The following is a 13,820-nucleotide window of genomic DNA, read 5'->3' as shown; positions in this document are numbered from 1 at the left end:
CTCTCTCTCTCTCTCTCTCTCTCTCTCTCTCTCTCTCTCTCTCTCTCCCCCTGTAACTCTGGTTTTTCATTGTGGAAGCTTGACAGAGTGACTGCTGTCCTGTACAATAAAGCCTACCTCCAAAGAGTCCCAGTTTGAGGCCCCAGAGGGGAGTTTTGACAGTCTCACTGTTTGTTTGCATCCTTTCAGTCAGATTGAGGAGCATGTTCAGAATGAAGAGTGCTTCAGGGAGTGGACATGCTTCAAACCCAGTTCTAGAGTCTGAAACAGAGGTGGGGGGTTATCCCACCAATTGAGCTAAGGGTGAGGCTCTTGAGATAGTTTATACTAGCTTCAAGCATCACTTATCCATGACACTTATTTCCGGGTTCTTGATCTTTGGGGACTCTAATTCTACCTGGGCATAATCTGATCAAACAAATGGCACTTGGAGTCTAGTGTATAACAGACATTATGTGGGCTTTGTAAAATATACCCACCAAAGCAGTCCATGAGAGTACATGCTTCCTCCTTTGAAGTAATTTCCTCTACTTCATGGTCACATTGCTTCATGGTCAGCATCAATGCTGTCACCAGGGCAGGTGATGGAGATGACTCCTCCCTAGTCAGCATAGCAGCTTATTTGACCTTGTGACTGTTGCTTTAGCCCCACAGCTACACCATTAAAGGGTATTTCTGCCTTTTCTGGTTTCTTTGGGGGGTGAAATCTGTGTGGGGCCGCATTGTCTAATAGAGTCAACACAGCCAGAAATACCTGCGTTCTAATCTTGGTCCTGCCACTGATTTGCCTTGTAACCTTGGGAACAGTTAGTGATTGTACAGGATTTTGAAATTACATAAATGAAGCTCTTTGTAAGTGATGAGTATTTACTCCTCATTTGTTCCACTGTAGTAAGGGTTAATTTTTCTTCTTCCTCCCCAGGCATATGGCAGAGACTTAATGGAGGCTCAGGAATGGTGCAGGAAGTACATGAAATCAGGAAATGTCAAGGACCTCACCCAGGCCTGGGATCTCTATTACCATGTGTTCAGGCGGATCTCTAAGCAGCTGCCTCAGGTGGGGGGAGAGGTACAGTTCTGGGTCTTACAGTGTAAGCTGTCAAAACCCATATGTGTTTATCCAAAATACTCAACAAGGGTATTCCAGAAATACCTGCTGCTGGCTTGCACCTTATGCGGTGCTTTTTGCAAGTAACTGAAGTACTGATGGTTGACTGTGAACTGTTCTAGGCCCTCCATAAAATCAACTCTTTTAATATTTCAGTGGTATTAAATAGACACATAGAAGTATATAAAACTCTGGTTTTGTTTGTTTGTTTCTTGCTGGCAGCTCACTTCCTTAGAACTACAGTATGTGTCACCCAAACTCCTCATGTGCCGGGATTTGGAATTAGCGGTGCCAGGAACATATGATCCCAACCAGCCAATCATCCGCATTCAATCCATTGCACCATCACTGCAGGTCATCACGTCCAAGCAGAGGCCCAGGAAATTGACATTAATGGGTGAGACGTGCAAGTTGAGTTTAGCTCAGACTGTATACGTTTTCAGGAAAGTCTTCCTTCCACTATAGTCCCTTTAGAAAGCTGATTTTTCATTTTCTGTAAATGATTTTCAGGACAGGCCAGCTGTTCAGATTGCCCTACTTTCCTATTCCTGGAAATATCAACATGTACTCTCTCCCTAGCGCCTCATCAAGAAGCAAGCATGGAACTGGAGGATAAGGGAAATACTTGTATAGAGTGTCTTGCATCCCAGCGTGCTTCAGCTACATAGCTAAAGTAACACTGACCCGTAGCCATCTTTGGGATGGAGGCTGTCAGCCAACTGGCCCATGGCATGCTACGCAATAGTGGAAAGGAAGGGAAATTATATAATCAGCATAATATCTTTGATTTTATGTTCAGAACAAACAGGCCGTTGGATTTTTATGTTCTGTCTGAAAAAACATTTAGTAAAATGCATTGTATTCAACTCCTTTAACCCAGCAGAGTGAAAGGCTATATCGACTTTGACAGGAGTCAAACCCATGGCTGCAGGGAGTAATGTTATAAGGCTGATGTTTAGGCCACCAGTTTGTTCCTTTGGCTACACACAGTTTGGAAGAGCAAAAGGAACTAAAGGAAGAGGGGTATGCAGACCAAGAAAGCGAGTGGAGGACTGGAGTAGGATTAGATTTACATTGTATATGAAGGCCTGAATACAGTGACGGGGAGCTTGAGAGTGAGTGAGTGTGGAGAGAGATGCCAAAGGTGACAACATAATTCACAACTGCAAGAAAGCAGTAGAGCTTTTGTGCATTTTGTCATGTCAGTGTCCTATTGTCTTATTTATCTTAGTATTGCATCTCCTTCTGAAGGATGGAGTCTTGGTGACCTTTTTTTAATGAATACCAACCATTTATTCAAGAAATCAGGACTTGTTTTGTTGCATTATTCCTTAACAAGTGAATTTCCAACCTCAGAAAGAAGTTTATAAAATATATCTATCCAACATTCTGAATCTTGCTGTCATTCTGTCCGTTTAAATGTGATTCAGACTTCATCTAATTGTTCAAGTAAGATATTGCACTCCACCTCACTACGCCCCGTATCTTCTCTTACAGGAAGCAATGGGCATGAGTTTGTATTCCTTCTGAAGGGCCATGAGGACCTTCGCCAGGATGAAAGAGTGATGCAGCTCTTTGGACTAGTCAACACTCTGCTGGCCAATGACCCGACATCTCTGCGTAAAAACCTCAGGTATTTGGAGCAAATATAGGATCTTCTAATGCATTAATGCCGATGCACCTAACGCCACTACGCTTTCTGCTAGCTGATGAAGAAATGGAAAATCCAGTAACACAGAACACAAAATGCAACATTTATGTAACTCATAGCTGGAGATAATGTACGTCGAAAGGAGGAGGGGCTTTTTTATGTTTGTTTTTGTTTTAAATAAAACCCTTTCGTTGGAGTTTCTTCATCTTCAAGATGATGGCAATTCAAGGCATTTCTGTGATTGGCTCTGGAGCCTTAGAGCATTAATAATCTTGTGGGCTTACTAGAGTCCAGTGACTGTTTTGTTGATATTGTAATGTAGTTTATAATCCTACTTTGGAAGGTACATATAATCTTGTGAAATGGTGGATTCTTGACAAGAAGATTTTAAAATAGCCACTGCATACTCACACTGGTGCTCAATTTAAGTAGCCCCTGACTGTAGTTCTGCACCCTTGTGTTTCACATGTGAGCACGTATCAAGCAGAATGCCATCTGCAATTAATTGAATGTTGTGGGTCACTTACCACAAAGCTTCAGAAAGCGAGCTCTCAATGAGCTTAACATAAACTGCTTAAAATAATTCTTAAGAGTAAACAGTAGTACTCTTATCAAGAACTGTTCTCCAGTTAATTTGAAAAAAGACTGGGTGATAAAGTAATGAATTGGATACATCACATTCCCCAGATTTAGGTGGTGGGTTGCTCTAGACCGGTAGATTTTGAACATCATGAAAATACACCAATTCCTAATGTCCAGCAATTTGAGCTGTGATTTTTTTTTTTCCCCTCTCTCTCTCCCTAGCATCCAGAGATACGCGGTTATTCCACTGTCTACAAACTCTGGCCTGATTGGCTGGGTTCCCCACTGTGACACTCTGCACGCGCTCATCCGAGACTACAGGGAAAAGAAAAAGATCCTTCTCAATATCGAACATCGCATCATGCTGCGGGTAAAGGGCAAGACTGGCACACAATTCGCTGTTCTGTTCGATCTCCAATAGCCCTCTGAGTAGTGAGAGCAATGGGACAGGCTCTTGTTCCCATGTATTTACCTGTCTTTTGATCCCTTTTCGTATTAAAATTACTTTAATAACTGTGCACGAATATAAAATAAAAATGCTAGACTATTCCAAAGCACTCATAAATTAGTGATAGGCTGTGGAGTTATTCACCTCTCACTTGCCATGTTGATAGTGACCACAAGTTCTTACCATCTTACAGCTAAAATGAGGTTGGTAGAGATCAGTCTGGTTCCTAGCAGATCTGTCCATATCACAAAGAGTGCCACGGCAGCTGATATTTACTAGTATAAGCAGAGCCCCAAAATTTAATGAGATATGAAAATTGCACATTGGTGGGGGAAGTAGAGGGAAGCTCGTACTACTGGTTCTGTCAGTAAACAGAGTGGGTATCATAACCCAGAAGACTTAATCTTTCTCCAGAACTAAAATTCTCTCTCAGCTCTTTTTTAACAATAAAAGTAGCTGTTGGAATGCTTGTGGCCACACCGTGGGGTATTGCATCTCAAAGGAGTTCTTTTGGCTGAGTTTGCTGAAAATGAATTGGTTTGTGCTGCAGAGCAATTAATGGTAATTTAATCATTTTCTCGTTGTTTTACTCTGTAAACTAGTAGAGATTGACACATTCCTCATATTGCAGCTGTTTCAGAATTGTTATGAAAAACTTGGTGACTGCTGAACAACATTTCTCTATTTTAGATGGCTCCAGACTACGACCACCTGACTTTGATGCAGAAGGTGGAGGTGTTTGAACACGCTGTCAATAATACTGCTGGTGATGATCTTGCCAAACTGCTGTGGCTAAAAAGTCCCAGCTCTGAGGTACATTCACCTTCAGTCACTACTAATGACTCTTGCAGACAGCTAAATATATTGTCCTCTCTGTGAACGGAGTGTTCGCAGCATGTAAATACATGTCTTTGTTTATAGGTACACAACTGAATGAAGATTATTCCCTTGATTCCCAAGAGCTGCATATGATATATTTTGTATGATGATGATAAAGAATTCATGGATGAAAGACTAAGATTTAATTTACTGTTAGAGAAATTAAAATGGTGAAATGTAAATTGAATTAGCATAATTAACCAGCTTCAGTGCCTGTGCCTTGTATGCATTTTCTGAATTTGTTTGAGGCACACCCAGTTTAATCCGAACTGTTTCATTTCATCTCTTATTTTTCAGGTGTGGTTTGACAGAAGAACTAATTACACCCGCTCACTAGCTGTGATGTCAATGGTTGGGTACATTTTGGGCCTTGGGGACAGGTAAGTGAAATTGGAATAGTTTCTTTGAAATAAGTGCCGCTAACGAGGATTTATAGATTCCATTCTGAAATAGTTGTCATGCTCCCATCAGCTCATTCCCTGGCTATTCTCTTGTGATAACTACTTTCATCTTGGCTATTCCAAACTCCAAATGATCTCATCTTTCAGGGCCTGCCACTACTCTCATTAACGTCAGTGCTCCAGGATCAGGCCCTAGGGTTTGTATGTCTCTTGACTGCATGACATGAGTGTCTTCTCTTTCGTAAGGCAGTGTGGTTGAGAGGAATAAATACAAAACTAAGGAGCTGAGAGTTCTAATTCCAGACCTACCACTCACTCACTGAGTGGCCTTGAATAAATCACTTAACCTGGTACCCCATCTGTCAAAAAGAGGTAACCTCCCAGTGTTGTTACTCTGGGAGGATAAATGACTGTTTGCGCAGTGCTTGGTAGATAGCGAGCATTCATACTGACAGCACTCAATATTTCCTTTTTAAAGAGGTAACCTAAGTGTATCTTGTATCACAACTGCTACAGGAAGTGTAGCTCACTGCTGCCATCACAACTTTCACACAGCATCAATCTAGTGTGCCTCTTTCCCTTGAGACATCTTATCTGGGTGAAAAACAGGTGCTTGATATTAATGGGTTTTTAGTGAGGTCTTTAATACAGTTTCCTTTGTGTCACTTAATTCTGATTTTCTTGTCCATAAATATTACCTAGGAAGTATATGATTAAATATGTATGTAGATAATATTTAAAACATACATTATTTTCCTCATACTAGTCTGCTGTTCAAATGCATATTGGTGTTATTGGGAGTTAAAATAAAAACTGGAATACAACAGCATGAAAGACAGTACTGTAATACCCAGCATCTTCCTAGTCTAAGATTGTCTCTGATAACAGCCTGATTTCCTCTCTTTACTTGCAATATGCTCGTTAAATTTCTCTAAGCTGTAAAAATGTAAAGTCATTATAAAATTAGTGGAATATCAACCCTAAATATAAAAGAAATATAACCAAAATGTGCATATCCAAAAATATAGTGATGCGTCTGGTCTAATAGGACATTTATCTTCAAAAACAAGAGGATTTCTGATAACTCCTGAGTTGTAATTACAGAATCTAATCACACCAGGATGGAAGTGCTTCAGGAAAGCTATTTATCATGAGATAACTTCCCGATCAGAGGTCTCCAATCATTGGCTGTCTTCTGACTTGCAAAGATAAATGTCCTCCTAGACAAAAGCCATGACTTACTTTTGATACATTTTTCTATAACTCTCTAATCATCTGTCACTCTGGCTTCTCTCCTGTTCCTTCCACAAAGACACCCTTCCAACCTGATGCTAGACAGGCTGAGTGGAAAGATCCTGCATATTGACTTTGGGGACTGTTTTGAGGTGAGCTTTTGTACTAAAAATGTGTTGTTTTAAAAAAAAAAGTGTTTATTTTTATATTTCAGAAATATCCTGTTATCTAGTACAGCAAAGGCAGAACTAGGATCCAGGAACTCCTGAGTTCTTATTTTAGCTCTGACACTGACTTGCAGTATGGTCTTGTGGCATGTCACTTAACTACTTTGTGCCTCACTTTACCTGTCAGTAAAATGGAGAGAATGCACACCTACCTCACCAGAATGTTGAGATTAGTTATACAATTGTTTTACAAACATTGAGTGCTAAATATCAGTAGTGGTTTTCACATAAATCCTTACACCAATTTGTGATTGAAATATGGAGTACTCTATTCCAACAGCACGGGCACAGACTCTTAGTTTGATTCTTACATTCCTTATCTAGTCATGTTTACAGCTTCCCTCAAAAAAAATTCCAATAACTAGAGAATCATAGAAAAGTAGGGCTGGAAGAGACCTTGAGAAGTCATCAAGTCCAGCCCCCTGCACAGAGACAGGACCAAATAAACCTAGACCATACCTGACAGGTATTTGTCCAACCAGTTCTTAGAAACCTCCAAAGATTGGGATTCCACAACCTCCCGTGGAAGCCTATTCTAGCACTAACTTCCCTTATGGCTAGAAAATTTTTCCTAATAGCTAACCTAAATCTCCCTGGTGGCAGATTAAGCCCATTAACTTCTTGTCCTACCTTCAGATGATATGGAGAACAATTGATCACAGTCTTCTTTATAACAACCCTTAACATATTTGAAGACTATCAGGTCCCCCTCAGTTGTCTTTTCTCTAGACTAAACATAGCCAGTTTTTTTAATCTTTCCTCATAGGTCAGGCTTTCTAAACCTTTTATCATTTTGGTTCCTCTCCACACATTTCTTTCCTTTTTTATAACCACAACATTCAGAGTTATATCAGGCAAGCCAGTCCCTTACTTATTAACAAACTGCTTTTTCAAGGAAGAGGAGAAGGAAATATCTGCAAAGTTAGTGTATTAGTTAACTGATTCTCTTCTATTGTGTATTCAGGTTGCAATGACAAGAGAGAAGTTCCCTGAGAAGATTCCATTTAGACTTACAAGGATGTTGACAAATGCTATGGAGGTAGGTGGGAGTTAGCAGCCACCTTTCTAATAGGACAGAAAGGGGACTGTTCCTAAGAAGATGTCAGTGGTTCCCCAGCTATCCCTGTGTGTTCTACTGTAGTGGAATCTCCCCAATTCCATAAGGAGCCGAGGTGCTAATATTTCAGCTGCATTTTCCTTTAAATAGATTTCCCATGTGACCTTTACAATATGAAAACAACTCTTCATTGATTAAAAGGAAACACGGTCCTGTAATTTCCCAGGCCTCTCCATATTTCCTCAGCCCAAATATTGGCCATGCACCAAACACAGTCCAGTAGCACAGGGCTTCAAGATGAGTGTCACCTGGACCTCATTTCCATGTCACCAGCAAGCAGTAAATCAGAATATTGGGGCCTCTTAAACTTGTAATGAACCTGTATCTTCTGTTAATAAATGGAACATGGTGTAAGGGGATTCTGGTCAAGATACAGGCATGTCCTGCCATGGGAATGATGAGGGCTGGAGTCAGAAGGTAAAAGGAGCACCACCGTTGATTCAGTTCTTTCTGTTCTGAAGGTGACTGGCCTAGATGGTAACTACAGAATCACCTGTCACACTGTGATGGAAGTCCTGCGAGAACATAAAGACAGTGTCATGGCTGTGCTAGAGGCCTTTGTCTATGACCCCTTACTGAACTGGAGGCTGATGGACAGTAAGTTATTTGGGGAAACAGTGAGAGCAGGGGAGAGAAGTAAATCAGAGTAAACTGTATAAATGTAAGACATTCAGGAGCACAAAATCAAATGTCTTCAAACTCAGGCCTTGATGGTTTAAATCTGCAGTCTATGCACACACAGAAATGTTAACAGGACTGTGTTCAAGAGTCCTAAAATAAAGAAACACAGAGATGAAACCCCATTTGCCCTTAAAGGGAGAGGTGAAACTAAATTAAAAACAAAATTACTGGAGTGCTTTTGAATTATTTGTCATCTTTATTTTGAAAAGCCACACACACATTATCTGCAGTTGTTAGTTTGCCTGAAGCAACAGGACACTTAACCCTTTGTCATTCAGAGAAAGTCCGATTCAGTTTGAGAAGCTGATATTTCCAAAGTCTATAGTTCAAAGATAAAAACACTTAAGCATTTTATTTTCTTTGCAGCAAATACAAAAGGGAATAAACGATCACGAACAAGGACAGACTCCTATTCAGCTAGTCAGTCAGTAGGTGTGTATAACGTTTTACTGTATTTAATTCATTTGGGTCATTTTTAATTGGAGCGTAATTCTGAAAGATATTTTTCTAGTCTTTTTCTTTTTCAAAAGCACAATGGAAAAAGCGCTTATTGAAACTAGGTTTCAAGGCACTAAGTATCTAGTTTTGGTGCCTGTTAATCTCATAATTATATATATAATCTACTGCTGAGCTACCTCAGCTTGAATAGCAGCCACTGCTTTGTAGTCATATTCACATTGTAATGTGGCATCAAGATTTTTGTGGAGTACCTAAGAGTTGCTGCAACCCACAGAGTAATTATGACCTGTGATATGTACTGTACTTGCTCGGTTTTGCATAGTAATGCTGCAGTAAGCTCAGTAAAGTTTCACATAGCAACATAGTGGTAAATATGTTATACAAAATCCTAGCAGCTGGTTGCTAATGGACTTATAGGAGAAATGTCAAAGGAAAGCATTTACTATAATGTTTAATACTAGGGTTTCAATAACTTCAGTTACTTGGCTACTATTTTAAGTTAATTGTGCGTCTCTTTAAAATATCTTTCAACTAGCAAAATGTACTGAAGGGTCCTTTAAGGTTAACTGCGGCTTTCAGCACATAAACATACAAAGTATGTTTCAATTTTGAGTTATAATCCCTTTAATCAGAGCAATGGGGGCATTCAGCACACTTAGCCACAATTTAGTAAGCTTCTCAAAAACAAGTCAGTCAATCCAAGTCACCAGTAAGACTGCGGGGGAGGGAGGGTTATTGGTAAATGCTATATAGAATATGATATTCAAAGCTTCATGCAATACTGAAGTACATTGGCCAATTTAATGCTCCATTTCCTTGTATCAGTTTTAATGACAACGTAAACATTTTAGCATAGTCCTAAAAAGGCATTTTGCTCAACATGTTATATTTAATCTCATGATGCTCCTAGCTCTCATTCAAACACACATACACCAACAAGTGCTTTAAATAAATTCACTTGCATGTTGGGAAATGAAGAATTTATTTTCTGTAATCTTAGATGCTGTTGGAGAACTTCTTTCTTTTGTATAGACTAGATCAGTTGAAGTGCTGTTTTCTGCAAATGTTGTAGCAGTGACCAGGCATAAAAAAAAAAAGTTTAAAAGTGCAGTTGCCCATCACATAACTTCATGGTGGTAAGAACTGCATGTAAACCAGAAGCTTTACACAACATACTTGAGCTTGTGTAAGGTTTTTTTGAGCTACAAACTGAACCTTAAAAAATGTTACTTTATCTGCCTTTGGGCTTTATATTTATACTGCCATAATTTCCTTTAAAATCAAAGTTTTTACACTGTTGAAAGTGCTGTGCAGGAGAATCTCCTGAAAAGCAAACAAATGCCAATCTTCTTTGTATTTGATGACTGTACTGATATTCTCCCCTCTCTCATTAGAAATGTTGGATAATGTGGAGCTGGGTGAGACAGCCCATAAGAAAACTGGGACCACAGTGCCTGAATCCATCCATTCCTTCAGTAAGTTCCTGTGCAAACCTCATACATTTTACATTATGGGCAACTAGTTCATAAATCAGCACCTTCGGCGCTGTACAGATGACAGCTATCCAAGGTGGGGCAAAAATGGGTTCTCTGTCAGCATAGATAAGAACTTGTAACTGTCTGCTCTCTTCTCTAATTAAACCCAGTAGCTTACAGCAGTTTGTGTGTCAACTGTTCATGGCAAAAAAGTAACTGCATCACAAATTGTTTTGATCATTGTTATCCAAATAAAGTCTAAACGTTGTTTTCACTTCTGTCTTCTAGTAGGGGATGGGTTAGTGAAGCCAGAGGCTCTCAATAAGAAGGCTATTCAAATTATTAACAGGGTTCGAGATAAACTCACTGGTAAGTGTATACTTTCTAAAATAAAACATCGTAAAAGTAATACAGACATTAGAATTACGTTCAGGTTTAAGAGCTTGCCTGGCACTATCATATTTCAGTTTTGTGCTAGTTCTTCATCAATTTTATTTCAGATTATCCTGTTTCTTAATTGGGCAGAGCCATTTAATATATTTGGGCTTTGTAATTTGTATTCTGGAAGGCAATCTTACTTGGAAAATGTAGAGGTAATTTTAATTAATGTGTATCAGATCTGACCAATTCATCTTTTAGGTGATGATTCTAAATCAATTCTCCAGCAACCAGCTTTCCTTTTACTGGCTTTGCAACTGGAAAAATTTAGATGTGACATTTTAGACTCTTAATGATGTATATAAGAACCACTAGAATTAGGTACTTAATGAAGCTAGGCAGTGGATTCCTTCTACTAGGAATTTTTAATAAGTACATTACTTTTGTCTGTTTGAAGGAGAGGGTGGGGATAGAGAAGATGCTGATGGGTCATCGAAAACACTTGTGTTCTAAAGATTCAAAATAGACACAATGTGGCTTTTGAGGTTTTGTCTTTGAACAGTTCTGTGCCAAATATATATTACAAGAGGACAGAAAGTCATCTTTACATTGCTCCACAACTTGCCAACCAAACCAAGCTATGTAATTTGGCTTACGGCCTTCCTTAATGTTTCTTTCACTTTAATTGTAAAGGTCGAGACTTCTCTCATGATGAAACTCTGGATGTACCCACACAAGTAGAATTGCTTATTAAGCAAGCTACTTCCCATGAGAATCTCTGCCAGTGCTACATTGGATGGTGAGTTTGTCTTTAAACTAGCCTTCCAAATGGAGAACAGTCAAGTAAAATATCATTACTCTTATCTCCGTAATCATGCTGAGGATGGCTGAGTAGACATTGTGTCTAAGCTTGTAAACTTTTGTGACCATTTTGTTAGGTTACCTTAGGCACTGCTCTGTAAGCAAGCAATCTGTTATAAATAGAAATGGGGATTATTTAAATCAACTCAGAGGTTTTACGCATTTGAAATAAGATGTTCCAATTGTATGTATATCACCAATTGCTAGTTATGGTAGGGAAACTCCATACTCTAATGTCAACAAGTACACTTTTATAATGCCTTCATCTTTCTTAGATTTCTTAACTGTAGGTTGTATTTGAGGAACCAGAGAATTTGGGGGGTTTCAGACATTAGGAGTGTTGATCAGGGATCAAGAAGTAGGCTCAGGCATGGGTCTTTCCCATCCTCAGTGTCCTTGTGATTATAGAAAGGCTTCTGCACATTAGGAGACCTCAGTCCTTCTTAACCTAGTCTGTTTTTATGAAGCGATGGGTAAGATTGCACTATTAAAGTATGCTTTTGCCATCTTTAGGTGTCCTTTTTGGTAACAGAAGATTCCAGAGTATCCACAGCTTTTATTGGAGGCTTTTGCGCTCCAGATATATTCTTCTACAAACTGAAATCTTGGACTGAAATACAGCCTGTCAAATATTTTGAAATGTAAATTAAGAGTTATTGTATATTAAAAGTTGGTTTAAGCCAATTCATAGCTGCTGTTGAAAAACACAAGTTGTCTGAAACGTAAGACTTGATTTGGGTTTCCAGAACAATGAAGACTGACTAGACCACAAATATATGGTTCACTTGGTCTTTGGGGAACTGGTGACCCATTACAAATAACAAAATACGGGTTTTGACTTAACTTACAATGTAACTATACTAAAATATTTGCAGATGAATCATTGCCCTGGTCAGTCCTGTTGGTGTGGCTGCAGTGAACTCAGTGCACTCATGCAAGAATCCTCATTTAAGTGTGGGGACAGAGTTGGAGGGTAGAGAGCAAGAGAAAAGAAGCAGAGTTTTTCTGTCTGTATTACCCCATTATCTCTCCTATCCCAAAACTCTGTACACTCACCCAAAATCAGAGGGAGGGGATTGTAGTTGAAAGGTTTGTGTCTGACCCCAGTGGTGATGTAACCAGCACATTTCAGACTAGATCTGGATATAGGGGTAGATCCAGGATCGAAGACTCTGAGCCAGTCAAAGCAGGGTGGCTCAAAGAGAGTTGATCTATGGCAAGGAGGATGCAAGGTAAACTCAGAATACCACTTGGGAGCTTCCCACACTGGCGGACTAAAGAGCAGTATTGGGAAATAATTAGGGAAAACTGAATACTCAGCACAAAAAGCAGAAGGGAGGAGAACTGATCATACCTGGAAATGGAGAATAATGGATATTAAACATGAGTGAAGGTAAATAAAGTTATGATTTATTAATAAAACAAAATGCACAAAATACAAAGTGTAGCCATGTTTAGATGCCATGTTGTATTTGAATATTTTTGTGCCAATAAATCACACCAAAATGTGTAAAAAGATTTTGACTGGATTCATATTTATTCCAAAGCACTCCTTATGGAGAGCAGAATTGAGGCACAGCAGCATTACTCTAGCACAGCGGAACTATGGGTTGGGACCCCAAAGTGGGTCACGAACCCTTTTTAATGGACTTGCTGGGGCCAAACCCCGAGACCCACTGCCTGGGGCTAAAGCCTAAGGACTTCACCCCTGGGTGGCAGGGCTCAGGTTATAGGCGTCCTGTCTGGGGCTGAAGCCCTTGGGCTTCGTCTTTGGCCTACCCACCCGGGCAGCGGGGCTCAGGCTTTGGGGTTGTGTAGTAACTTTCATTGTCCAAAGGGGGTCACAGTGCAATTAAGTTTAAGAACCCCTGGCAGAAACCCACAGAAGGCACAAACACTGTTAGTAATGGATTGGATCTCTCTAAGAAACTTGTTTTTTTGTTATGGGTTTGACTGTCTTCTCCTATACCAGTCCAGATGGCTGGCTATAGCTCCTTCATGACAGCAGGTGGAGAAAAACAGTCAAGATTGACTACCTGTATCAAAGGAGTTTGCCTGTTCATAAATCTTTTTGTTTTAGTTTCCAGCAATTGCAACTATATCCTTAAGTGGGCTGCAATTTGGTAAGAACATGAACTTTCTTTATTCCAGATTTTTGGGCATTTTTCTTCTTAGCACAAGAAACTGATTCTGTGAGACCGAAGAAATAGAATTTTAATCTGATCGCTGTGGTGTGTAGTTGGAGGGATGATGGTTTAGATGACGTCTCTTCCTATCAAATGTTTTGTATTGATATAGATTCAAAGATGTTAAGGTTAGA

At 39.6% G+C, this 13,820-nt stretch overlaps 1 protein-coding gene across 3 annotated transcripts in view; it reads left to right on the top strand.

Moving 5' to 3' along the window:
• Positions 1-13,016, top strand: part of MTOR (mechanistic target of rapamycin kinase) — a 103,853-nt gene extending 90,837 nt beyond the window's left edge. For 2 of the 3 annotated variants that reach the window (XM_024210560.3, XM_029913528.1), the window contains 14 exons: positions 923-1,069; positions 1,331-1,505; positions 2,606-2,741; positions 3,564-3,711; positions 4,480-4,602; positions 4,966-5,048; positions 6,382-6,454; positions 7,494-7,568; positions 8,108-8,243; positions 8,694-8,759; positions 10,181-10,261; positions 10,550-10,630; positions 11,333-11,438; positions 12,014-13,016. In XM_024210560.3, the coding sequence (XP_024066328.1) occupies positions 923-1,069; positions 1,331-1,505; positions 2,606-2,741; positions 3,564-3,711; positions 4,480-4,602; positions 4,966-5,048; positions 6,382-6,454; positions 7,494-7,568; positions 8,108-8,243; positions 8,694-8,759; positions 10,181-10,261; positions 10,550-10,630; positions 11,333-11,438; positions 12,014-12,029 (1,446 nt within the window). In that variant the 3' untranslated portion in view covers positions 12,030-13,016. The remainder of the gene's footprint in view (positions 1-922; positions 1,070-1,330; positions 1,506-2,605; positions 2,742-3,563; positions 3,712-4,479; positions 4,603-4,965; positions 5,049-6,381; positions 6,455-7,493; positions 7,569-8,107; positions 8,244-8,693; positions 8,760-10,180; positions 10,262-10,549; positions 10,631-11,332; positions 11,439-12,013) is intronic. The other variant, XM_024210561.3, reaches the window with a different exon arrangement.
• Positions 13,017-13,820: the final 804 nt, after the last annotated feature.

This window comes from Terrapene carolina, unplaced genomic scaffold (assembly GCF_002925995.2).
Source record: "Terrapene carolina triunguis isolate 2854851 unplaced genomic scaffold, T_m_triunguis-2.0 Scaffold714, whole genome shotgun sequence".
In the NCBI taxonomy this organism is placed as follows: Eukaryota; Metazoa; Chordata; order Testudines; family Emydidae; genus Terrapene; species Terrapene triunguis.
Note: the sequence above shows the minus strand (reverse complement) of the source record. Positions and strands in the feature narration are given on the sequence as shown.